This window comes from Lissotriton helveticus, chromosome 2_2 (genome assembly GCF_964261635.1).
Source record: "Lissotriton helveticus chromosome 2_2, aLisHel1.1, whole genome shotgun sequence".
NCBI lineage: Eukaryota > Metazoa > Chordata > Amphibia > Caudata > Salamandridae > Lissotriton > Lissotriton helveticus.
The window spans coordinates 138,531,999-138,559,978 of NC_136060.1; the positions used below are offsets into that span (position 1 = coordinate 138,531,999).

At 46.1% G+C, this 27,980-nt stretch overlaps 1 protein-coding gene across 1 annotated transcript in view; it reads right to left on the reverse strand.

Moving 5' to 3' along the window:
- The window catches only part of SLAIN2 (SLAIN motif family member 2), a 383,646-nt gene that overhangs the window by 220,052 nt on the left and 135,614 nt on the right, over window positions 1-27,980 (reverse strand). The window contains exons 3-4 of the mRNA XM_078678220.1: window positions 15,568-15,735; window positions 4,920-5,081 (exon numbers count right to left, since the gene is read on the reverse strand). Coding sequence (XP_078534346.1) covers window positions 4,920-5,081; window positions 15,568-15,735 — 330 coding nt within the window. The remainder of the gene's footprint in view (window positions 1-4,919; window positions 5,082-15,567; window positions 15,736-27,980) is intronic.

Consider the following 27,980-nt stretch of genomic DNA (forward strand, 5'->3'; position numbering starts at 1 on the left):
TTGAGACTGGAGAGCCCCCATGGACTTCGCAGTCTCGGTATCCTTCTTTATTTTTTCCAAGGTGGTATCCACCTCAGGGCCAAATAATCTATCAGGGTTTACGGGCTGATTGAGGATGGTGGTTTGTATCTCCGGCTTGAACCCGGAGATTCTGAGCCAGGCCTGACGTCGCAACATAACACTTGTGTTAATGGCCCTGGCCGCGGTGTCCGCCACGTCCAGTGCACATTTAATAGAAGCGTTGGAGATAAGCTTCCCTTCCTGAATAAGCATTTCTGCTGCCTCTTTATACTGATCTGGTAGATGTTGCAACAGGGTCTCTAGGGTATCATAGTGTGCCCTGTCGTATCTGGCCAAGAGTGCCTGAGTGTTGGAAATACGCCAGATATTGGCCGCTTGAGCCGCCACCCTCTTCCCTGACGCCTCTAGCACTTTAGATTCCTTGTCAGGGGGAGGAGCATCACCAGTGGTTTGTGAATTCGCCCTCTTCCGGGCATTAGAAACAACCAGAGAGTCCAATGGCAACTGGCCCTTGATGTAGGTAGGGTCGCCAGGTGCCGGCTTATACTTTTTTTCAATCCTAGGGTTGATAACCCTGGCACGTGTGGGTTCTTTAAAAATCTCTGCAGCATGTTTCAGAACCCCTTTCAGCATTGGTAGAGTCTTGACAGTCTTTTCTGCTGTTGAAAAGGTATCAAAAAGGAAGTCCACTTCAATCGGATCAGCATGCAGCTGGACGTCGTGGTTTTTAGCCGCCCTCTCAATTAGAGCATTAAATGCCGCAGAACCCTCAGTAGGAGAGGTTTTGACATTGTACACCGGAGTGTCCGGGGCAGTGTGCTGATCCCCCGGGTCCCCTGCGTCTGCCCAAGAGTCCTGGTGATCCTCAGGATCAGTGTTTGCAGGAAAGTTATACTCCTCATCCACACCTTCCCCAGGCTCCACATCTGAATAAGTGGGTGAGGGTGTTGCAACTGTTTGAGTCCGTGGAGCAATTGGCTCAACCAGAACTGGGGAGTCCTAAGAAGGCCTTTTGCGCTTCAAAGGAATCGTGTAGGACTCCATAGGCTGTGCCGCCGTGATCTTCCTCTTGTAGAGGGTAAGTTTACCGGTGTCGGCGTCGATAAAGTGCTCCGACTGCTCCTCCATCAGGGGTCGTCGATGCTTCGAGCTCCCAAGTGACTGAGAAGGCTTCGACCCTGTAGACACCTGGACGGGCGTTTCGTCCACCGACCTTGGTGCGAACGCCTTCGGTGCCACCTTCGGCGGTAACGTGAATAGGATGGGCGCCGAGGGCTTTGACGGTCTGGCAGCTGGCTTCGGGGTGGAAGCATCCTTCGGATCGACCGCGGAAGCCTTGTTCCTGATGCGCTGCAACGAGTCCGACACCTGCTTCGTGAAGGATGCGGACGGTTTCGTCGACCCGACAGACGTTCTCGGTCCCCCAGCGTGTGCAGACTCGAGCGTCGACGTTATGGCTTTCTCCGGCCGATGTGCGGGATCAGGCCTCTTCGGTGCGACGTGTACCTCAACCGTGTCGACGGCTTCGGTTCGACGGCCTTGGCAATTGGTTTCGGCGCCCCAGTCTTCGGCTCGGCGCCCTTGATCGATTTGGGCTCGACGCCCTTGCCCGACTTCGGCTCGACGCCCTTGGTCGACTTTACTGGGTCGACAGCCTTTTTCGGCTTCGGCTGCCCCGACACGTCGGAAGACGAGGAGGCGACCTGAGGGACAGGCGTCTTCTGTTTCGACGGCGTCTCCATCACTTTCGTTTTCGTCGACACCGAAGCTTTCACTTTCGGTTTGACCAATGCGGCTCCGTAGACGTGTCCGTAGCCGGGCCCGTAGGCGAGGCCGTGGATCTGGGTGTAACGTCTTGGGTAAGGCCATGTGGCGATCCCTCGACCTGAGCCTTGGTTAATGTTCGAACGGGGCATAGCTTGTCGCCTGAGCTATCTTCCGTGGCCCCATAGGCCTCATTGTCGTCTCCTACCTCGTCGACGACTTCTTCTGCATCGGGCACTTCGACGTCGTAGTTGTAGTCGATCTCCTCTGTTGGAGTGGAAATCGGCTCTCGATCTTCTTGTTCGTCTGCTTCTTCCCTCTCGAAGATGTCCACCGGTGCCGGGGCCGACTGCTGGGCCTCCTGGCGCGCCACGCGCCGAAGTCGAATCGTCTTCTTCGATCGAAAACGGGAACAAGCCATACAGTTGGCTTCATCGTGATCCGGCGACAGGCACTTGTTGCACACCGGGTGGACGTCGATGTGGGGATACTTTGATCCGCAGACGGGACATTTCTTGAACGGACTCCGTTCCATGATGTGTCGTCGAAAGTCTTTTTGCGTCGACTGGGCCTCAAACACCGAAGAGTCACGCGACTCCTCTGGATGTCCGACTCGGGAACTGAGCCGGAACAGAGTTGGGCACCGAACGCAAAACAATACCGACGGTATAGGAAAGGCCTTCGGCCCTTAAGAAAAGTCTATATCGATTCCGAACTGGAGTTATCGAATATGCATCCGAACCCAATGGCGGAAAAAAACAATCTGGGGATGGAGCCGATGCCCATGCGTACTGTAGTCCAGGGGAGGAGCCACCCATCTCGTGATACTTCGAAGACTCTTCCAGGACAACAATGTGCAATCATCCGGACCCAACACTAGGCGGCGATCTATGCTATAGATATGAATTCAGCAGCCCACATGCCTCGAACCCTCTCTTTATACTTTTTAGTGTGGCATTCCAGAGAGAATACGCTTTTTAGAGATTCAGCAAGCAACACTAAATTAATGCATTTCACTTAATTAAGGAGAGCAGAGGCTGCAAGAATATGGAAGACGGTTTATAGTTTTGAAGCTAAGACATCTGTAAATGAATTCCTCCACACTCTTCACTAAGTTGGCTGGCCTGTCATTCTTTCATTGTTTGCTTTATAATAATAAATTCCAAAGTATAAATCATTAAGGGTCTATATTAGCTCTCTGTATGTCCAGTGGTCTCTCTGTATATGTTTTAGCCTGTCTTCTTATCTATCAGGTCATGCGTCAGTTTCATTGAATGTTTCCAGGGTCATACATTTAAATCTTGGTGTGGCCACTCAGTCTCATCTTTCTGGGGTCGATAAAATGAGTGCTATTGAGATGGATAACATTTTTAATTCGGTGTCAAGGTCCCCTCTGGTGAATATGTGCTTTACAAACATACATGCTGAGTTAAAAACACAGAAATGTATTTTAAACTTTTGTTTTTCCATTTCTTTGCAATATTACACTGTCATTATTCCTTCTGTCAATGCTTCATCTAGTACCTTTCATACTTGCAACCATTCCCTTGACCTCCTTTCTTTTCCTTTGTCCCATCTTTTTCCTTTTTCTCTTCCTCTGCACCTCCAGCTATACCTTTCTTCTTTCCATTCTTGCTTCCATACACCCTCATTCATTCCCCATCCTTCCTCAGTGCATTTTTTCTTCCATTTATTCTTTACTTTCTCTTATTCCTGCTCCTTCCTTAACCCCTTCTTTAATTTCTTCCTTTCTTATCCTCAACCCTTCCTTCTGCTGTTCTTCCTCCTTTCCTTTCTATTCATCCATTACACATCATTCTCTTTTTTCACATTAATCCTTAATTTCTTCCTTTCACTTTTTTTATTTTCTCCTGCTTTCATCCATTACTTATTTGTTTCCTCACTCAAGTACTCCCCTTTGTGCCTGCATTTGTTGCTGCCTTTAATCTATTCCTTCCTTCATCCCTTCCTTTCTTTTGAACAGCACAGTGCAAGCACATTCCCTTTTGTTCGCAAAACTGCTTCAAAGTCCTCAAATGACCTTTCCTAAAGATGCATTTCGAGATTTACACATATTCTATAATTTGAGTACATTTTTAAGTTGTTGTCATAGGCTTCCTATATTTAATATTATGTTATGTTATGTTCATTTGTATAGTGCACTAATCACTCAAGAGGGTATCCAGGCGCTTGGGCAGGTGTTTGTGTGAGGCTCCCGAGGTGCTTATGTGAAGAGCCAGGGCTTCAGCTTCTTGCAGAACTCAAGTGAGGAGGTGGCTCTGATGTGTTGAGGCGTATGGGTGTGGGTGGAGCCAATAAATGAAGTGGGTGGAACCACTGGAGGAAGTGGGCGGATTCAGGGAGTGGGTGAGGCCTTCAAAAAAAATGTGAGCACCTACACTTACTATTTTACAAATTAAGTAAGTGGCTGTAAGGAGGCCTTAACGCACATTTATACCACAACAGTGCCAATGGAGCTGGCACGTGCCGGGAAGTTCTTTGTCTCTACTGGACAGATCTTATGTCAAACGCAAAGTCTAGAAAAATAACAGCTTAACTATAATTTGCACATGGACAAGCATCCATAGTATCAATAGTGATGCTTCACTAATTCCTATGGTAATGAACATTGCCACCCTAATTGAACAGACAAATAAACAAAGTGTTACATGGCCATTGGTGACTCAGTACCAATCTTGATAAGCTAAGATGATCTGACATTAGGGTACGGATTGTCCAACCCGATGTATATGTTTTTTTTTTAACTCTTCTATTAATCTCATTGCACTTTAAATGTTTTGTTTGTTTTTACCATGGTCGTAATATGCTTCGCTTTTGTAAATGATTTTAGGTAATCATACAATAAAGTATTTCATTTCATTTTCAAGTAAGTGGCTGGCTTCTGACGTTAAAGTGTCTTGGTGATTATTACATACCAGAATCATTATTGCCACCTTAAAAACCGGCTAATCACCGGCAAGGGCCTCCAGACTTCATTCAATGTACATGCAATAACGAGAGCACATACACAATTAGGTTTCACAAATCAGAATACAAAGAAGAAATACTCTCACCAATAGAGCATCAAGATGATAGTTAAAATATGAAGCCAATAGTTGTGGTGTGATACTTACTTTCTTCTTGCATCCGAGCTAGAATCTGTACATCTGTGACGTCATTTAGCTTGTACCCAGACCCAACTGAATCTTCATCTATCTCAGACGTGCTTAACTCGCTGTCAACTGAAGACTGCGGACTGACTGGGGGATTTCTTTCAGACGACCCTTTATAATGGCCTACGAAGCAACAAGACAATGCAACATTAAGATAAATACAGAACTCACCAATTACGAGGTTTGGAACGTTGTTACTATGAACAAATAGAATAAAACGTTCAGAGCCATTGTGTGGAGTACACTAAAGTATCACGTCTGAGCCCAAATCGGCAGTGGTCGTTTTCAGACTATAAATGGAGTCCAGAGTAATAAAGGGAAACATGTAGGTCAGGCAATGGAATGCAGAGTTAGAGATAACAGCATGGAAAGGATGACTCACATGATATAACTGAACAACACTGCTTTGTTTTATGAAAAATAGTATGCCTCGGACTCTAAAACATGCGTACGTCATTGTAATCCACTGACCAAAGTTTCCTCGTAAGGTTGTTTTTGTCAACCAACTAACTCATTGGTTTACTCGAAAATTTCTTTCCAGTGTTTTGTTCCAAGATGTATATACACGACAAGCTATGGATAAACAGGGAACCCCACCATGGTCACTGAGCTAAACAAAGTGACCACGTTTTTTTCTTATTACCACTTCCTATGCTCCGTGTGCAAAATTTACACGGTTTTAGGGCACTTGCTGACTCAACTGAACTTGCGCATAACTATGTAGTGTTTCGATCTAAACACATTCAATAATGTTAATTTAATTACAGATTTCAATAATTATAAAAAAAAGTTGTTCCACTTTTGACACCGGACAATACCTGGTTTACATGACTCAATCAAATATTAAACACGATAGAATTCTTTTTTTTTACTTTATTTCCAAGCCCTGACAAGTTTGAGAAACGTATTGCATACTATATGATTTTACATTAAACTAACACAAGCTCATTTCTGTATCTCGATAGTACATGATCCTAAAAGTTTCATTAGATTTCTAGTGAACGTTCCACATCTTTCAAAGGAAAAATAGCACTGTGAAATAAGATAATGCTCCAGAGGTTTATTAATAAATGTCAAAAGTAGACTAACGAATGATCCATGGAGATTTTAAAGGCTATTCGACTAGTTATCTCTGCACCTACATTGAATAAAAATATTCAGAAAAGCACTAAACACATTTAACTACAGATCGGAGAAAGCTAGGCAGGAAGCACCAAAATAAATAATATATTGCATATCATGGTTGACCCTTAATTCTTCAACATATGCTATGGCTTGATAAGATAATCCTAATGGATATGCCACATCTGTCAATGTGTTGAAAGTTTGGATGCTAGAAAGTAAGGTTTAAACCAGATATTGAGATGACTGGGGATACCGAGTAGTATTTGAACACGTTGTATAGACTGAGTGACTGGGGTAAAATGTAAATAATAACATTGTATTGGAATTAATCAATTATGGGCTAAGTTATCCTGTGAAACCAAGAGCGGTATAATACCGAACATGTATTAATGTTCTGTATTGACCGTGTTAAAAAATTGTTTTTATGGAAGTTATGACATTTATTATTGCAAACACAAAAACAGATCAAGAAAGGTTAAAACTCCGTGTACATGGAATTAGCTGTGGGATTTTCAAGAGGGGAATGACCATGCCAGACATTCAGATCACTGAAATAGAAGCAGTAAACATAAGAGTTTTATATGTCTGAAATAGCAGGGAGAGTCTTATTTGTTGCGGTAAAAAACACAGAGGGAGGTAAACAAGAGTTATGAGGATAGCCAGATTTTATATTGATTATCATAAGGGTGAAGATTGATTCCGCAGCAAATACCAAATATGTGACAGAAGTATACCAAAAGAGTTCCCATTTTTTTGATCTTTCACTCAAGAATAAGGAATCAAAGTCGAAACCACCTTAAAGCTGTGTGCCGTCCACTTCAAATCTTAACAACATTTGGGGATCCTACTTGTACCATAAGACGAAGATTTCCCCATCCAATAAGAGGAACCTATTCAACAAATTACCATCATGTAACATGTAACCCAGCTCCACCAGTTCAAGGACAAACAAGAGTCTCAAACATTAAGGTTTTAAACAGACGGCACACCCCTTTAAAGCAGATTGGACTTCGAGACTTTCTACTGCTTTAGTGAAAGTTAAAAGAAAAAGAATGAACCCACTATAATCTTGCTACACAATAGTTTGGAGACGTTCTGCATCATGAGAATAATATGAGTTGCTCTGATGAAGTTCTGATGAAAGAATAAACGTGTTGGCTGGAGTGATTTTTCAATAAAGTTATTTATTTACAAAGGCTTTGTTTGTCCTGGTTACCAATATGGAATTATGGTAAGAAGGATTGCTTCATGGTGCATGATAGTCAGAATGGCCTAATATATAACAGGAACACTTACATGGTTGTGCTTCCTCCACATATTTGGTATTTTCCTCAGTTTATTTGGTAATGTATGCAACATGACCCGTATATGTCTAATTACCCACAACTGTAGGAAAATACTGGTACATATGCAAGTCTATTAGCACGGTTGCCTGTTTCTACGGTCAGAACTTTTTAGACTAAGCAACAAGTAATTGGACTTAAAGAGTGGGAAACGATCAAAAGCGGCAGTTTCCCCTCGAGGTAGACAAAGAGGGTGAAGTTGGGTATTTTGTTGTGGGAAAATAATCAGAGAGCAGCACACAAAATTTATAGGAAGGAGGTGTGGAATGATCTTTGCAGGGGGAGAGAAGAGTATGCATGGTCCAAAAAATATTTTTCCTAGAATTGGTTAATGCCATTTTGACACAGTATCGGTGGAGCAGCTGTGTGGAATCACTGTTTTGTAACTTCTGAAGGCAGATAGACAAGTAATTATATTAGCAGGAAAATAATTCTGTCTCAAGGCTCTCTCAAGCACTTCACAAGAATGCTTGCTCAAGCTAAGATTGTTTGTGTACCATCGAACGGAAGGCTGTTTATGTGTGCATCAGCCTACGTTAACAGAAAGGATTGAATCAACTGTGGTCATAATCCAAGACTTGAAATTATTAGCCTTCTCATCCATTATGTCAGTAAAGGAGTGATGAACAAGTTACTTACCTTCTGTAACGATATATCTGTAAGAAACAGTAGTTAGTATTAGATTCCTTACCTTAGAATATCCCCAGGCGTCAGACTGGATCCGGAAATTATTGCGTAGCAGTACCCTTGCGCGTCGGTAGGCGTCGTCTGCGGCTCAGCGTCCGTCGTCGTGGGCGCCGTGATGATGTCGTCGGAGTGCTTAGACGCCGCCTGCGCGTGCTGACGTCAGTTCTTAGACACAGCTTTTCCGTGCCAGAAACGCAGAGCCATTTTAAAAACCAACACTGGTGCCATTGAAACTAGGGCCCTGAAAGGGGATGACCTTAACCCTAGATATCAGTTCGCGGAACGGGGAGGATGGGTGGGGCGGTAAGGAATCTAATACTAACTACAGTTTCTTACAGATATATCGTTACCGAAGGGAAGTAACTTGTGCATCTGAAAGAAACAGGTTAGTATTAGATTCCTTACCTTAGAATAGATACCCCAGGAATACCAACCCCGGTGGTGGGTCTGCGAACCAATAATCACACCAGAAAGTCCTGGAGGACGGAACGGCCAAAGAAGCCATCTCTCCGGACTTGGCTGTCCAGGCAAAAGTGTGCAGGGATGCCCACGTAGCTGCCTGACAGATGTCCTGCAAGGGGACTCCCCGGCCCAGGGCAGTGCTAGCTGCCGTGGCCAGAGTGGAATGGGCTCTCAGCCCAATAGGAGGCTCCTTCCTCGCCAAGGAGTAACATGCCTTGATACACAACACGACCCACCGAGAGATGGTCCTCTTGTGCACCGCCCGTCCCTTCTTAGCGCCCACGTAACCAACAAAGAGTTGGTCATCCACCCGGAACTGGCGTGTGCGATCCAAATAGAACGAAAGCGCACGTTTTGGGTCCAGATGGTGGAGCCGCTCTTCCTCTTTAGAGGGATGCGGTGGCAGAAAAAAGGTGGGCAAGGTGATAGACTGTCCGATATGGAAGGCCGTGACAACCTTGGGCAGGAAAGATGGCCTAGTCCGCAACACAACCTTGTCCGGATGGACAGAAAGGAAAGGAGGTTTGGATGAAAGAGCCTGGAGCTCACTCACTCTCCTGGCAGAGGTGATGGAAACCAGGAAAGCAGTCTTCAGAGTAAGAAGGCAGAGAGGACAGTTGTGAAGTGGCTCAAAGGGAGCGCACATCAGAAAGGTAAGAACAAGGTTCAAGTCCCACTGAGGCATCAAAAACGGAACAGGAGGGAACATGTGTGTGATGCCCTTCAGGAAACAAGTTACAATAGGGGACTTGAACAAAGAAGGTTGATCAGGTAGCCTTAGAAAGGCTGAAAGGGCAGAAAGGTAGCCCTTGATAATGCCCAGAGCAGAGCCCTGCTGGGCAAGAGAAAGAAGGAAGAGAAGAACCTCAGAAAGAGGGGCAGAAAGTGGATCTACAGCCTTTGCTGTGCACCATGCCACAAATTTATTCCACCTGCAGGCATATACCGATTTTGTGGAGGGACGCCTGGCTGCCAGAATGACATTACAGACCTCAGGAGGCAAGTCAAATGGCCTAAACTGTCGCCGCTCAATCTCCAAGCTTGTAGGTGGAGACTGGACAGGTTCGGGTGGAGGACCGTCCCCTGCTGCTGCGACAGAAGGTCCTCCTGAAGAGGCAGACTATCCGGGGGATCGACTGACATACTGAGTAGCTCGGGATACCAGTACCTTCGTGCCCAGTCCGGAGCCACAAGGATGACTTGGGCCCGGTTGCGTTTGATCTTCTTCAGCACTCTGGGCAGAAGTGGTATAGGCGGAAAGGCGTACAACAGACCCCAAGTCCACTCGCGACGAAAAGCGTCTCCGAGTGAGTGCCGCCTTGGAAATTCCAACGTGCAGAACTGATGACATTGCGCGTTCTCTTCGGTGGCAAATAGATCTAACCAAGACTCTCCCCACTGCTGAAAGAGGCCTTGTGCCACGTCCGAGTTCAGATGTCATTCGTGATCCAGCATGCACCGACGGCTGAGCTCGTCCGCCCTGGCGTTCAGAGAACCTGCCAGGTGTTGAACCACCAGGGTCACACCCTGATGTTCCAGCCACTGCCAAAGGCGCAGAGCCTCCTGGCAAAGGGTCCACGACCCCACCCCGCCCTGTTTGTTGCAGTACCACATGGCGGTGGTGTTGTCCGTGAACACCTGCACTACACTCCCCCGGACAGAGGGGAGGAATGCCTTCAGTGCTAGACGAATCGCCCGCAGCTCCAAAAGGTTGCTATGGAGCCAGGACTCCGCCGGAGACCAGAGGCCTCTGATCGCCGCCTCTCCCATATGGCCTCCCCAGCCCGGGAGGGACGCGGCCGTCACAACTACGTGCTCCGGTTGGGAAAGGGAGAGGGATACGCCGCTGACTTAATCGCAGTCCGTGAGCCACCACTGCAACGGTCTCGCAGTGCCCTCCGAGATCAGGACATGGTCGGATAGGTTGCCCTGATGCTTGGCCCACTAAAACTTCAGGTCCCACTGCAGAGCCCGCATCCGCCACCGGGCGTGATGCACCAGAAGGATGCAGGAGGCCATCAGCCCCAGAAGCTGCAGCGTCAACCTGACCGAGACCCGGGATAAAGGCTGAAAGAGTGGAATCAGAGCCGGAATATCCCGGACCCGCTGTTCGGGAGGATAAACCCGAAACTGCGCCGAGTCGAGAACCGCTCCGATTAAGAGGAGCTTCTGAGAGGGGCACAGGTGTGACTTCGGCACATTGGTGGAAAACCCCAGCTGGTGCAGGAGGTCTGCCGTCGTCTGGAGCGAGCCCGCCTTCAACAACCAGTCGTCGAGGTAGGGGAAGACTGAAACCCCTAACCTGCGCAGATGAGCTGCGACCACCGCCATCACCTTTGTGAACACCCGTGGGGCGCTGGTAAGGCCGAAGGGGAGCACGGTAAACTGAAAGTGCTCGTGGCCAACCGTGAACCGCAGGTAGCGCCGGTGGGTCGGCAGGACGGGGATGTGGAAATAAGCGTCCTGCAAGTCCAGCGCTACCATCCAGTCTCCTGGATCCAGGGCAGCCAAGACCTGAGCCAGTGTCAGCATGTTGAACTTCTCCTTCCGGAGGAAGCCGTTGATGTTCCGTAGATCCAAGATAGGGCGTAGGCCCCCTTTGCCCTTCTTGGGTACCAGAAAGTAGTGGGAGTAGCAACCACACCCTACTTCTGGCCCAGGAACGCGCTCGATGGCCCCCTTGGCCAAGAGGGCTGTAACTTCCTCCTGCAGAAGTCGCAAATGATCCCCCGATACGCGGTGGTATTGCGGTGGCATGGCTGGAGGGGTCGCCTCGAAGGGGAGGGAGTAGCCCCTTCGGACGATTTGCAGCACCTACCTGTCCGATGTGACAGTGCGCTAGAGGTGGAGGTGATGGCGAACCCTGCCCCCCACTGGCGTCACATGGGCCTGAAAGCACGGACTGAGAGGGTTTTGAGGCGGATGCTGCGGGGGAAGGTGTGGACTGTCCTCGCCGTTGTCCCCATACCGCCGCCACAGTGGTTTCCACGTCCGCCACCGCGTTGGATATTACTCTGCGGTGCGTGGCTGGCAGCACGTGTGGGGGCGCCCCTTCCTTGGCCACGAAAGGAGCGAAAGGCCGAGAGGCCCAAGGACCTGGCCATAGCCCTGGAGCCCTTAAAGCACTCAAGCGCATGGTCTGCCTTGTCGCCAAAAAGGCGATTGCCATCAAACGGCATCTCCAGGAGTGTATTCTGGACATCGGCTGAGAAGTTGGCGGACCTCAACCAGGCGTGTGGCGACGAATCGCCACCGTCGTTGCCATCGCTCTGCCCAGTGAGTCGGTAGTATCCAGTCCACACCGGATAGAATACCGTGCTGCATCTCGGCCTTCCACAAGGGCCTGGCCGAGTTTAGCCCGTACCTCTAACGGGCATTCTGGCAGCATGTCCGCGACCGTATCCCACAGAGAGTGGGTGTAGCGGCCCAAGAGGCATGCCGTGTTGGAAGACCGCAGTCCCAGACTTAGGGAGGAGAATACCTTTTTGCCGTACTGCTCATACCTCTTGGATTCCCTGTCTGGCGGAGCCGACGGGAATGCAGTCTGGGAATTCGAAGCCTGGATAACCAGGCTCTCAGGGGTGGGGTGGGTGTTAGGAAACAAGGGTCGCCCGGGGCCGGGCTGTGGCGTCTGGCCACGTTCCTATCTACAGGCGAACCTGTAGCGGGCCTGGACCAAGTGCCCAAAAGAACGTCGGTCGGTCAAGGCCTCATTAAACGCCTTAATTTCAAAAAGGGGGTGGTGATGGACAGAGTATCTGAGTTAATCAGAACACTCCTACCCAGTCAACAGATCAGGGCTTGATCCATCACTGTTTTTTAGCTCACTGCACCATCCCAGTTCAGAACCTGGCTATATGCAAATTAGTCTGTCCTTGGCCCAGTGCATCATGGGAACAGGGCAGACCAAACTACCAAGCCAATTCTTCACTGGAAAGGAAACAAGCTTCCGGGGACCGGTTTCTGGCATTACAGCCGTCTTCGGCCCGGTTGCTTGAATCCTGATGGTGCAGTGAGCAAGGGACTCATGTCTGAGCATACCCTTCCACACATATGGTGGCCAAAATAATTTCAAAAAGGGGGTGGTGGTGGACAGAGTATCTGAGTTAATCAGAACACTCCTACCCAGTCAACAGATCAGGGCTTGATCCATCACCGTTTTTTAGCTCACTGCACCATCCCAGTTCAGAACCTGGCTATATGCAAATTAGTCTGTCCTTGGCCCAGTGCATCATGGGAACAGGGCAGACCAAACTACTAAGCCAATTCTTCACTGGAAAGGAAACAAGCTTCCGGGGACCGGTTTCTGGCATTACAGCCGTCTTCGGCCCGGCTTGCTTGAATCCTGATGGTGCAGTGAGCAAGGGACTCATTAAACGGCAGCAGAGGCTCAGCTGAGCTTGACTGCGGTTTAAGGACCTAAGTGAGGAGGTTAGTCCTCACGGCCGCGACGGGGAGCTCAAGGCCCAAGGCCTTGGCCACCCGTGTCAACACTACGCTGTAGGTTGCCCCCTCCTCCGTAGCCACGGTAGGAGGGGAGACAAAACCAGTGTCTGGCGAGGTGTCCGGACCACTGGCATTCCTAAGTCCACCTGTCCCGTCCTCCTGAGACTGACACTCTCGTGCCAGAGGGTCCTCAGACCCCTCCCAATTCTCCTCGTCACCCATCTCCTGATACTCAGGGTTGTCAAATGATGGGGCCGGTTCATTGAAGTAAAACTCTTCAAACGGCGTCGAGAGCGGCGCCCAGCTGCGCCGCTCTGTCGCCGGAACCGGATCGAGGGAGGCATCGGGGGACGGCGCCGCCCGAAGACGGCGTCGGAGGTGACACCTGAGGGACCGGCGCCGGTGAGGTCGTCAGGTCAACCTGCGACGACCCGGATCCAGCGGGGCCCTGCGGCGCCGAGCCCGAAGGCGCCGCGGAGCCCGCCGGAGGAGTAAGGGACCTCATGGCCATGAGGAAACGCTCGATCTCCTCCGATGTCGCATGCGGCCCAGGGACCGGAGGGTGTGGGGCCGGACGCAACGCCCGCGACAGAACTGCGTGGGCGGTGTCACCCGAACCCCCGGCCGCGCCGCGGGGGAGGGGGTCGTGGGGGGGGATGGGGGAGTCGGAAGAGCGATGACGTCTCTTAGACTTCTTGTGCTTACCTGACGACTTCGAACCTGAGGAGTGATGTCGACTCCCGGAGCTATGATGGCTCCGATCCCGCGACCGGTCCCTCGACCTCTGTCCGGACCGGGACCTTTCGCGGCGCGGGGCCGACTACCGGAGCTCGAGTCGCTTGCGGGACCGCTCCCGCCTAGCTTTCGAAGTCAGGGCCCGGCAGTCGGAGCAGGTCTTGTCGGCATGGTCGACGCAGAGACAGTGGAGACACCGGCGGTGAGGATCGGTGACCGACATCAGTCGGTCGCAGTCCTCACAAGGCTTAAAACCTGGCATCCCTACCGGCACCGTTCAGAGTCGAAGACTCGAAAAATGACCAAAAAGGATCATAAAAAGTGTAGTCAAAAAATGACTACGGTACCACTTTTTCCGGATCTGCGCTGCTGGTGCGGAAAAAAGAAGAACCGACGTCAGCACGCGGAAGCGGCGTCTAAGTACTCCAACGACGTCATCACGGCGCCGACGACGGACGCGGAGCTTCAGACGACGCCTACCGACGCACAAGGGTACTGCTACGCAAAAACTTCCGGATCCAGTCTGACGCCTGGGGATATTCTAAGGTAAGGAATCTAATAATAACCTGTTTCTTTCAGATTGTTCTAATTAAGAAGAGTTTCAAATTAATGTTATTGGACAACCACTTTCGCAATTTATAGCTCCAAGGGACTGAATGGGAATCATCAGATTGGCAGTTATTAAATGGTGGTCTATTCAGCCCAGCTGCAGGGGAGGGAGCACTAGGACTTTAGCTAAAGAAAAGAAAACAGGGTCTAGCAGATGACGAGCAGAATGAGTAGGCAAACAAATTGAAGGTTAAACCAATGGCCTTCCAACTGTGTACGAGGGGAAAGTAAAGAGTAGTTTGTGCTTTCGCACCAGAGATAGACACCTACCACTAAGAATATACATTTAGAGGCAGTTAGCACATATGGAGACACATAATCTCCCAAATTAGAACAAAACTCAGAAAAAATTCCAGGCAGATGAAAGAAAATTGACATGGTACGGAAGACTGCAGCTCTAGGGTAAATCGAGGAAAGTAAGAATCCTACTGAAACAAAATACCTAATGGGGGGTGGAGTTTAGATATAGGACTTGTGGAAAATAATTGTTGAAACTGCTCTCAGGGTGGTTAGAATGATCAAAATGGATAATTTAATAACTCAGAAAAATGTGACAGCAGTGTCAGGAGCGGATGTGGGGGCTAGCCATGTTTTTGGTGTGCAAAAAATGCCGAAGTAATTACCAGATCGTTAATTCCTTTGGCATGTTTGGTAATGAAAAAAGGATGAGAAGGTAAACTTTTAAAAAGGATGGAGACCTAATGGTACAGCTATAAGGGGAGCTTAAAGGAAAAAAGAATGAGCGAAGGACTAAAGAAGGGGTGTGGGCTCAGAAGGGGTCCCAAAAAGGTAGAGGATTAGTGCAGATCACTTGTCTTACTTTATTGCAGACAGTGTAATTTCAGAGCGGTGAAGCAGCAACACTGGTTAGGTTCAATAGAGTGACAGGCCCTGGGCCCGTCAGAGGCTCAGACAGGCAAAGACAGGCTTGCCTTTGGTGCGCCAAACACAAAGGATGCGGAGTAAGTAGAGTGAAAAAGAAAATAAACAAGAAAATATGCCAATAGCTCAATAGTTCTTTAGGCATACAACACATGAAAGTTGCTCCATTTCTCATAATATACATTCCCGTTATTACATTACGATAATATCAGACTCTTGTATTTGGACAAAAATAATAGGTCTTTGATCAATTGCAGCTTCTCTGGAAAATAAACGGAATCACATGTAACAAGGCAAATATAATAGCATCTGCACCTTACCTGTGTTGCTTGGAAGTACCAGCTGCTTCACCACTGGAAGCCTAGCTGGCGTAGAAGAAGGGGAGTTAAAACCGCTGCTGTATGGACTACCACTTAGATTTGGACTGCCAGTGCTGGAATAACTGACTGAGTTGTAAGGGTTACTGTAAAAACTCTGTCTTTTAGTAGCTGTGAAGACAAAACAACAGTGCTAGAATATCAGCAGAATTTACTAAGTATATGTATTTCTAATTGAACATGTGCGAAGGACAAATCAAAGCCATCACTTTTGAAAGGCTATATTAGACTCAAGCAATGAAGCGATCAAGTAATAAAATGGTATGTTCTGTACATAGGTGACAGATACTTCGAATATCTGCTCTCAAAGAGGAGTTTCCAATAATTTTATGATCCACTTTGGTAAGCGCATATTTCGCTGTTTAAGCACTTATTTTAACTGTAGGGCTATTCTCTTAGCATCACAATGAAAAGGGTTGGGTGTGTTACATCAAGGTATACATTAGAAGATAAACAACAATAGACAACATAAAATAAGTTGAACCTAGGGCCTCAGAACACCTAGGCTCTCAGTAGGAGTGTCCCCAAGGAGTTGGCAATAATTATCACACATGGTAAAATTGGTTATCCCTGGGATTGGAAATTATCAGGTGCCTATGACAAAATTAGCCCCTTAAAATAGCGCATAACATGAGGATTTTGATGCTTTCTGTTGCAAAATCTGAATGTACCAGCGTTTAATGAGTATTTTCAACAGGCAAATGTTGGTAGGTCTGACTTGTTGAAATTTACCGGGGGGGGGGGTAAAAACTGATGTGTAATAATAACAGGGAAACTTGTAATCCTGATCATCAGAAAATAAAAGGCCATGTGCAACGCAGATCTATGAAATGTAATAACAGTACAATCATACAAGCTTTCATTAAAACATGCTTGCAAGAAGTTTGAATGCCTTAGCCCCCTGTCCTTAAAACGATTTTCGAGAATAATTGTATGACTGCTAATAGAGGGAAGGCGAAGCTTTGGAGAGCTAATTCCTGTGTAGCTGGTAGAAGGGAAGTTATCAGATGCAAACTCAGGATTTCTCAATTCTAGGAACATCAAGCTGCTTTTAAAAAGCAGAGTATAGTGTTGTCGGCAGGGTGTACCTGTGTAGCAACGCTAGTAGGTAGATGGGGTCCTGATTACAACAAGCATTTACAATGCAATAGGTCTCGCAGTTGTTAGAGTTGGAGCTATTGGCATTGTAAATGGCAATGTCTTTTATTTATGTGTTGGTTTTTAAAACATAAATAAAAGGCATTGTCATTTACAATGCCAATAGGTTAAACTCTCGCAAATGCGAGACCTATTGCATTGCAAATGCTTTTTTTTATGTAGTTGTCTGTGAAGTTCCACTTGCAAGTCATGGAGCACGCCCAGGTCAAGCAGAATCTGTGGTGTTTCTAGACAACTGAAACAGCCAATTGTTTTATGGCCATTTCTTGCAGGGGCTTCACAAAAAACAACCACGAGGACTGACAGGGGAGACCCCTCAGCAATCCTGCATATTAATGTTTTAGGAGAAAAGATAGTTGCAAAAAAATACTAGGCGTGACCGTCAGGACAAGATTGGACAAAACCAAAGAAAAACAGCAGTCTTTTCCACGTTTGGGGTGTCTTTAAAGCCCTAGCCTAGCAACATTTTAACTGCACTCTGCACTCTTCAATCTGCACTCTTCAATCTGCACTCTTCAATCTGCACTCTTCAATCTGCACTCTTCAATCTGCACTCTTCAATCTGCACTCTTCAATCTGCACTCTTCAATCTGCACTCTTCAATCTGCACTCTTCAATCTGCACTCTTCAAACTGCACTCTTCAAACTGCACTCTTCAAACTGCACTCTTCAAACTGCACTCTCAAACTGCACTCTCAAACTGCACTCTCAAACTGCACTCTCAAACTGCACTCTGTAAGTGTGCTTACCCCTCTTCTAGTGCACTTCCTCAGAGGTAAGAAACACTATATACATTCAGCTACAATACAATACAATACACGCCTTTCGCGAAAATATTTTCTTCCTTTGGTTGTCTGCCCTGGACTATATATATATATATAGATATATATATATATATATACTACGTGTAGAAAACAAAAAAAAGCTTAACACAAAAAAGAGACAGGACGCTTTATTACAGTTTTATAAACATCAACTTTATCGACTGTTAACACCTCTCTTGGATCCGAAAAACCCAAACAGGAAATCACGATGATCATCACAAAATATGTAATTGCGCAGACAAAGCTTGAGAATACTTTCATCGTTAATAGCCCATAGCCAACAGCAAGATCTCAAATACTCTGTACCCAACAATACCTAGGGTACACTGCTAGATTGATTTAGTATGGCACTGGAAGGGGAGGTGTGTGTACGAGGCCTATCATACTGTCTTCATAAATGTAAAAAGCCTACCTGTTGTGCTGTTCGGTAACTTTGCCCTACAGCTCCGAGAATATTTGCTGAAAGAACAAGCGGGAGGCGGCTCGGGCGCAGCACGTCTTCCGGAGACGTGCGCGTCCACAGAGCTGAGTCGGCTCGTGCACAGGCCAGTAGCGGTTCGTGCACAGCTCTAGACTCCCTTGCCAGTGAACACGGCGACTATAGAACTCGCTGGCGGGAGCGCTTCGCTCTCCAATGCCAGCTCGACCTAAAAAGGCTTAATGGCAAAGGGATATACACTTGAAAATGGCCCCTTTTGTCACTGTCAGCCAATGAAGGGAAAGGAGGTTGAGAGATACATATGATCGCAGGTCAAGATGAGACAGGCAGCGGCATTTTTAACAATTTGGAGCTATTGTAATAGAAATATCAGCAATCCGAGATTAAGGGCATCACAGTGGTTGATCTTTTGATGGAATCAAGGACTGAATTACTGCTTGTGACAGTCAGCATGCAAGAGGGTTAAGCTTGTGTGGGATCCTTAAATGGAAGAAGCAGGAAGGTGCAATCTTGGTGATTTGGCCAGTAAAGAATAAACCCTCAAACATCACCCCAAAATTGTGAACTGAAAATAAGAAAGCTACTTAAATAAATGTACTTCCCATTACTTTTGTATTGCGTACTGCAGGCGTTTAAATAATGTGCACAACAAAATATGTGCAAAAGTTTCTGTATCTGTAAAATTGAAAAAGTTTGTGAATTAATTTTAATCTGCTAGCCCTGCTCTTAGACTATCTTTCCTTCTAATAACATCAGGACTCACACAAAATCTACTAGCCAACTTGCTATGGCAAGTCAGTTTTTATTAGGGTGAGCTATTTTTAGGGTCTACTGCCCCATTTTGGCGAGCTTGAGCTGGCACAGAACTGGTCTTCTGTTCATCCAGAAAACTAATGCACTAAAAAACGCCTTTAAATCTTGTTTTCATCTTATCAAATTTGCTAGCGTACAAAGACAGAATCCCAAACGTCAGCCAGCTTATTTCTTCTTACAGATTTCTGCTTATTTTATTCTTGAGACTGAAGTTTACTTTTCTTTCTCGGACTGCAGAGTCAGAGGATTCTGTAAAGTGAACTGTTCGACAATTGTACTGGGATACAGGGAGTGTGAAATGCAAAAGCTGTAGAATATCAGCCACTATTTAAATAGCTTGTAAATGAACTGTACAAAAATGTCAAACTATATCAGCAGATAGGAAAGCACTTTTTTGCAATTCTGAAATGCACTTCGAGATTTTAATAGGATCAAAACATTTTACTTGGTGATGTGCAAATCAGAAATATTTGCTGAAACCTGTTTTCCACACATTATCACTTATATGCAATGTGAATCTGCAGCTCTACATGCCAAGAACAGATGCATACTGGGTAAGTAGCATTTTCCGTTCGAGGCATGTGAGCTGTAGATCACATGCTTTGCACAGACCATTCAGCAGTAATCTCCCAAAGCGGTGGCTAACCTGTAGCTGTTGCAGGGGTTTGAAAGAGTGTACAAAGAACTTTCTGGCCTACATGAGCATGTTGTCTTGCGAACACATCTACACAATAGTGTTTTGTGAATGTGTGAGGTGTAGACCATGTTGCAGCTTTACAGATGTCTGCTATGGGAATGTTTCCTAAGAAAGCCAAAGAAGCCCCCAGTTTGCGAGTGGGATGCGCACTAGGGGGAATTGATAAAGTCCTTTTTGTTGCTTTTGTATAGCATGTCTGAATACATTTGACTATCCAGTGAGCAATACCTTATTCAGAAATTGGATTACCTTTGTGAGGTGGAGCAAAAGCAAGAAAGTTGTTTAGTTTTACAAAAAGGCTTTGTCCTTTCTATGTAATAGAGTAATGCTTGTCTAACATCCAAGCTGTGTAGAGCACGTTCTGCCACGGAATCTGGTTGAAGAAAGAACACAGGCAACTCAACAGATTGGTTGATGAGGAAGGCAGAAATCACGTTAGGTAACAATTTAGGGTTAGCACGAACAACCAATTTGTTTTGGTATATTTGTAAAAATGGTTCTTCTACGGTTAGTGCCTGAAGTTCACCCACTCTCCTCAGTGATAGCAATGAGGAAAGCAACTTTCCAAGTGAGAAATTGCAGTTCACATTTATGCAATGGCTCAAAGGTTGGACCCATTAGTCTGGTAAGAATATTATTAAGATTCCACACTGGGGCAAGTGGAAGTCTTGGGGGGGGGGACTCTTGAGTTCTTCCATAAAAGCCTTAGTAACATGTACTCTTAAAAGAGACAGATGTTGTCTATGCTGAAGGTGTGCAGCTATTGCAGTGAGATTTAAGCATATAGATGTGTACGCTAAATTTGACTGTTGTAAATGCAGCAAATAGCAATGATATTTTGAACCGGAGCATCAAGTGGGTTGATATGGTCGTTATTGCAATAAATAACAAACCGCTTCCATTTTGCTGCATAGCTAGCTCTTGTAGTAGGTTATCTAGCTTCTTTAATAATGTGCATACAGTCTGGCGGAAGATTGAGATAGCCAAACTACCACTTCAGGTGCCAGATCGCTAGGTTGAGATGTCTGGGATCTGGGTGTCTTATCTCTCCACAGCTCTGCATGAGGAGATTGGATGTGAGATGTAGTTCCTGATGAGGAACTACTGAGAGCTCCAACAAGGTGGTGAACCAAGGTTGACGGGCCCATGTGGGAGCTCCTAGGATTAGTGTGAGGGACGATTGCCTGACCTTTCAAACTAGTAGTGAAATGGGTGGGAAAGGCGGAAAAGCGTAGGCAAATCTCTCTGACAAGTTCACCCACAGTGCATTGCCTTCGGACAATGGGTGTGGATATCTGGAGGTGAAGCTTGGGCATTTTGGTGTGTGGCGAACAGATCTATCTCTGGGAAGCCCCACATCTGAAATAATGGGAGGATAACTTTAGGGTGCAGGTTCCACTTGTAAATTTGTTGTTTCTCCCTGCTGAGCAGATCTGCGATCTTATGGTCTACTTCTGGAAGGAGTTCTGCTAGGAGATAGATTTTGTGATGTATGGCCCACTTCTAAATGACCTGTGCAAGGTGTGACAGTTGGAGAGTGTGTGTCCCTCCCTGTTTCTGGAAATATAATACATAGCTGTCATGTTGTCTGTGCGTATCAGGACAGCTTTGTCTACAAGGTGAGTTTGAAAAGATTTAAGAGCTAAAAATACTGCTAGGAGTTGATTTATGTGAAGTTGCTTTCACTGCGGACTCCACATGCACTGAATTGTGTGAGTTTGGAGGTGAGCTTCCCAACCAGTGAATGATGCGTCTGCTGTAGGCGTTGGAGCACTTGTTGGAGTGTTACCACATGGAAATGGTACCATTGGATATAGAAACTCAGGTCTCTGAGGTCTACTATAGGCCTGGGAGAGCTGTCCTTTTTGAGCATGAGAAAGTATAGTGAGCATATGCCGGTCCCTAGATACTGTAAAGGGACTGGCTCTAAGACTTCTTTTTGAAATAGAGAGAGAACTTTGAGTAGGTTCAAGTACTCTGGTGACATTTTGTGTGATTTTGAGGAAATGTTTGGGGATTGTCGATAAGCTCCAGGCAATAACCATATCGGATAATTTCTAGAACCCATCTGTCTGAGGTTATTGTATTCCAGACTTGTAGAAAGACGTCCCCCTACAGGTTTGGAATGATCAGGGGGGGTGGAGGAGGCAATTCACTGTTTGTTGGCTGCAGGGGAAGTATGTGTTGAGTTACCTTTACCTCTTCCCTTGCCATTATTGCCTTAAAATCACCCTCTAAAGTAACAGCTGGAAGAGGGTGACTGATTCTTGCCTCTGTAGATGACAGAGGTGATGTCCGAGGATGTTCTTTGAGCCCCCTCTGTAAAAGGAGCAGCGAAAAGAGCCCAGATTGGAAGGAGACTGCAAAGCCCCCATGGATTTTGCAACCTCTGTGTCGTCCTTCATTTTTTCTAAAGAAGTATCTACTACACGTCCGAAGAGATGCTCCTTATCGAAGGGTAGATTTATAATGGAAGTTTGGACTTCGGGTTTAAACCGTGAAATTCTGAGCCAGGTGTGTCTTCGTAACAGAACACTAATGTTAAATGCGCGAGTTGCAGTATCAGCTGCATCCAAAGCACATCTAATGGATGTATTAGAAATAAGCGTTCCTTCCTGAATTAAATAATTAGCTTTACTTTTATGTTCGTCTGGCAAGAATTGGAGCAATTTTTCCAGCTCGTCGTAATGAGCCCTGTCATAACGCGCTAAAAGAGCCTGGGTGTTGGCAATACGCCAGTGATTGGCTGCCTGTGCAGCTACACTTTTGACAGAGGCATCTATAAGTTTAGATTCTTTATCAGGAGGAGGGGCATCCCCTGAGGTTTGAGAATTTGCTCTTTTGTGGGCGTTTACAGACCACTTAGGAGTCTAAGGGAACTTGACCTTTGATATAGATTGGGTCTATAGGGGAAGGCTTATATTTTTTGTCTACTCTAGGTGTGACAATCCTTGTATGCACAGGGTCTTTGTAAATGTTGTCTGCCTGTTTGAGCATACCCTTGAGCATTGGCACTGTGTGTGTTAATCTTTGAGAGGAACTTAAGGTCTCGAAAAGAAAATCCTCTTCATGGGACTCTGTGAAGTTGGACCCAAAGATATTCAGCAGCCCTTTTAAGTAGCTCTATGTACCCTACATTGTTGTCTGGTGGAGAGGGTTTTGAAGGGTATAGATAAGGATCATTGTCTGTATTAGGATCAGTATTTTAGTCATTCCATGGATCAGGACTTATGTCCCTTGGTACATCCCTATCTCCATCCCCGTCCTCTTGGTGGTCAGGTGACTGTGGTTGTGGTGAATTTCTAGAAGTAATTACAAATTTGGGTCAAGTGGGGAAGGAGGTGTAAGAGGAGGGGAAGGTTTAGTACCAACATTTTTCTTCTTAATGTGGTAAACTTCCTTCATCTGTAGCTACCGTTTAACTGGTAGTTTTACGTGAATATGTCCAGTTTTTGGATTAATTAAGAGTTGTTTCTGTTTCGGGTCCGTGTTGGAAGGCAGGAAGTTGAAAAGTGGCTCCTTAGATGGGATAGGAGCTGTTTTTTCTTTCGGCACCTGAAGGTTTCAGCGCCGAGTGTTTTGGATCTGAAGATTTAGGTTTGGGTGCCGAAGGGATTGGCAAAAGCCAGAAGGCTTTGATGTGTGTTTCGGTGCTGAGCCCGAAGGCGGGACGCCCGAAACCTGTTCTCGGTGCCGACCTTGGCCCGAAGGCAGAGGAGGGACCATAGCCTTTTTTTCGGCATTTTTTGGGGCAGGGGAGTATCAGAGCTCCCAGTACGCTGACCCTGGGGAACGTCCTCTTCCATGTCTGAGTCTTCGGACACGGAAATGTGTTCCTCCTCTTCTTCGGCTCCTTGTGCCTCAAAGCCTTCATGATAGGAATCTTCTCAGAAGAGATCCTGTGCAGAGCCGCGTTGTTGGTGCATTTCGTGACGTTGAGCCCGATGATCACGGAGCGTCTTCTTGGATCGAAAAGATCAACATGTGTCGCAATCCTGTGCGTTGTGTTCAGAGGATAGACACAAGTTGCACACTTCGCGCAAGTCGGTGCGCGGATACTTGGCGCGACACCTGGGACAGAATTCGAATGGAGTCCGTTCCATCTAATGCAAGCTGACCCAACGCGGTTAGGCCCAAAAGCCCATCGCAACTTTTCCAATCGAAGACTTTGAACCGATACAATATGCGGAGACTGGGAAAAGCAATCAAGAAACAATACAGTCGAGGGTAGTGGATTGCGCGTCGAGGGTAGTGGATTGCGCATCGAGCGGAACCCGAGAAACAGTGTCGCACCGGAGCGCAGCAATTCCCGTCTGAACCCGAAAGGAGGAGTCACCTACCTTGTGACAGGAAAAGACTTCTTCGAAGAAAAACAAAGTGCAAACATCCGGTCCCAGCACTAGTTGGCAGATTTATGCAAAGCATGTGATCTACAGCGCACATGCCTCGAACATATATTTATTAAAAGTGGTAGTTTTTAAACACAAACTGAGAAACATTTCTGCCACTGCACTGATAACAATGCTATTAGTGAGCTAAGAGGCAAGTCATGTGTACCCTATATGTGGGCAAGATTCTTATTACACATGGAGCAAAACAAAATTGTTTTTGTGCAGCAGAAATCACATATTTGAAGTTGCTCTCACATGTGATAATGAAGAAAAAGGCAGCTCAGTGAAATAAAATATTTGCCTAGGATCATGCAATTTGAGATCAGGGGTCAAGAGCATTCCAGTTAGATGGAGTAGATTATTCAAATCCCTAGACCTGCAGGTCTGGTTAATATTTCGGTTTATTCAAGACCTGAAGATGTAACTTTTTATGGCTAAAGGCCTCTGGCAAATGTGAATGCTTTTCACCAGCATATGCGTCTATACATGTGTTGGTCCTGTGAAGTGTCAACATTCCCAGTTACAACTGGCCTTGGAGAGCTCTGTGGCCCTTGCAGCAAGTTCATGAGCTGTACATGAGTTTCACCTATGGCCATCTACTTGCAGCTCAATAAGGTTACCTTACTAGTTGCTGTGAGGGTAGATAGTGCTGCGGGAGAATCACCTTGGTTTGAAGTAGCACCGGGGATCAAAGCCAGTCCCAACAAGAAGGATGCTGCATGTTTGATAGCAGAGAGAAAAAAATACCCTGAGAAAAGTCTGGTATTTCCTGGTTAGGACGGCTGTCTCGTATTAAGTCTATCCTGCACATTCAACGGAATAGGGCTCTCGTGTTTGATTAACTGAACTGAAGTATTAAAGTGTAAAGTAAAACAAACTAGCACTGCGAATGTCAACAGGTCTGGCTTATAACCAAGTTCTCTTCAGTCACTGATGAGTTTAGGCACACAAGGACTTACAGATAAATTATGTCTCTCATCCCTGCACTCTTGCATCCATTCAGCCACCTCCTCACTGATCTACCATAAAACAGTCAAACTTAATAAACATATGCAAGATACATTTAAATAATATAAGTAAAAAAAGAAAATACTATGTATGTGCATGTGGGGCACGTGCTTGCAATAAAGTTAAGAATTAAACTTGCACCGAGAAGACATCGTGGAATGATACTGTGTGCACAGTAGGAATAACCCACCCTTAAAGGCCTCTTGCTTTAAAGTATGCTTTTTACAATAAATATGCCAGCCCAATTACCTGTCTCATAACCGTACATAATTAACAGATCGCCTCTCTGGCACTGGACTTAGCTTATCCTAATGACCTAATCAGGCCTGTATCATTGGTGTGTGACCATAACTAACTCAGGCTTGCTGTCTTGGGCATACGCTTTCCAGCAACGCAACCATAAGGCAAGGCCATACAATTATAAAAATATGCAATATTACAGATGGCATAACAATTTACAGCTCATTCTAAGAGTGCCAAATAAGGATTATCGTAGTGCACATCTTCTACCCCATGGTTTGTTAAACATGACTGTACCACAAAAAATGTAGCAGCATGTTGGGTCCCTTTTGACAAAACACTTCTCTACATATTTTAACAGAGTGTAAGGATAACCCACCCATAGAGGCATACTTGTTTTAACATATGCTTTGCACAAAAAATATGTTGTGTCTACTGCCTTTATAGAGCCTTTCCATAATAAACAAATTGGACATGAGCTTTCCACTGAACTACACAGGCAGCTTAGAGCTTTAGGGCTTGTTTATCACCAAAACCAACTCAATTGCTGTATTGGGCGTAAGATTTCCCATAACGCAGCAATCACATATGAAGTCATAAAATAGCAAAATTACAATTAGTAAAACATTATATAGTTCCTCCTAAGAGTGCCCAATTTAGATTATGTTACAAATCTTCTCCCTCCCATGGTTTGTCAGAGAATGTCACCAAAACCTCATAGTAATCTGTGAGATTCCATGTAACAAAATACTAGTCAAGAGATTTTTAACAGTGTGATAATGAAATGAAAAGCGGTATTTATAGAGTGCTGACTGCCACTCCGAAAGGAGCATCCTGGTGCTAGTACGGAGGTAAGAGGAAGCTCTGAGGTTCTTAGATGAGAGAGAGGCAGAGTTCATCTGATGATCCAAAGACCCAAGTTTGTAGTGCCTTCATGTATTGCGATTCAGATTTTAACATGCTCAGTTGCAAAGGCAGTAGGTTCCAGGCTTTGGTACCTAGTACAGCCATTGTTTTCTCTCTTTTTGTTTTGCATCTAACACTGGGAGGTTTAGCAGGTTGGTTGAGGAGGACCTTAGGGTTCTGGTTGTAATGTAGGGGTGAATCTTGATGCAAGGTATTTTAGGCCCTATTTTGAGTGAGGCTCTAAAAGTGATTAGGAGGATCTTGAAGAGTATGATCTTATGTAGTGGGAGACAGTGAAGGGTTTTGAGTGCTGCGGATGCAGAGGACCTTCGTGGTAGTTTTAAAACCAACCGCGCTGCTGCAGGTTGGACTACTTGTAGTCTTTTTAATGTTTGTTTGCTGGCTCCTGCCAGGAGGCTGTTGCAGTAGTCAAGTCGTGAAAGGATCAGGGCGACTGCTACTGTCGTCACTGCGTGTGGTTGGAAGGTGAGGGCGGAGTGAAACTGCACTCTTAGGTTTCTTGCTACCTTCACCGTGTCAGGCGGGGTTGGTGTACCCTCCAACCACCACTTGCCTGGAAGGAATGAGGCCTCTTTCCCTATTGGTAAGATCTCAGTTTTATCGGTGTTGCACCTAAGGTGGTTATCCTTCATCCACTGGAGGACCTTAGTTAGACTTCTCTTAAAGTTTAGTTCTGCCTCCTTGGCGTTTAGATCTAGGGATAGGGTCATTTGGGTATCATCTGCGTAAGAAGAAACTTCGATCCCAAACGATGTAATCAGCGCGATGAGTGGAGTCATGTAAATGTTAAATAACAGTGGGCTTAGCGTTAAACGATGACACTCCTGTTGTGATGGTGCGTTCCACGTATAGAAAAGTTACAAGGGACACAACTTGTCTGCCTTTGGAGAGGAAGGATTTTAGCCATTCCAAGGCGGTGTTCGAGATACCGCTGGTTTTCAGTCTTGATAGGAGAATACTATGAGATACAGTATCAAACACGGCGGATAGGTCAAGTAGGATCAACACAGCCAGCTCTGTGTGTAGGAGCATCCACCATCTGGATCAGTCCTAACATCTCTGTTATTTGAAGAAGTGGTCTACTCCAGGATCTTTTTTGTCTTCAAGGTGCAGATTCAAATCACCGAATAAGGTGAGATTGGTGTATCTCAGTAGGAAGTGACTTAAGGTGTCCCCTAGAGAGTCAATAAACGTAGCACTGTGAACGGTTGGCCGATAGATCAGGCCACCTGAAAAGGATACAGAGGCATTTGGTGAGATGCAGAATCCAAGACTTTCTGCTCCCTTAAGTGTGTCTAATTCAAAATTGGTACAGTGAAGTGTATCCCGGAGGATATTGGCCAAACCAGCACCTCTGGTGTCTTCTCCGTCATTCCTACAGATCGTATACCGTGGCGGCAGTGGTACCGCGATATCCAGTTTGCACCAATCTTTCAGCCATGTCTCGGTGATAAATAGGAAGTCTAGTTGTTGCTCCGTTATTAAATGTTTGATGTCTTGGCAGTGCCTGCACAGACAGCGGGCACTGATTAGACCCCCCTTTAGTTGGGAACTGTTAGTGGGTATGGCTAATTTGTGTTTATTAATTGTGGTCGTAATTTCCATTTTGCAGTGGCATCATGAACACGACCTCTTTAGTTTCTCAGGTGCTATCAGGCATTTGCCTGATCCCCCAGTGTTAAAACTCAGTGCTGCAGATTAATATACAATTTCTGGACCTTTTTGGGAAGCGCGTCCAGTCCTGGTCTCGGTCTTGGCACGGGAGGGCGCAAACGGGCTTTCCTTTGGCGCTCGTCCGCAGCGCATCCGGCCAGCATAGGATTACATAGCTTTGGTACTGTTTACTCCCTCTGATTATA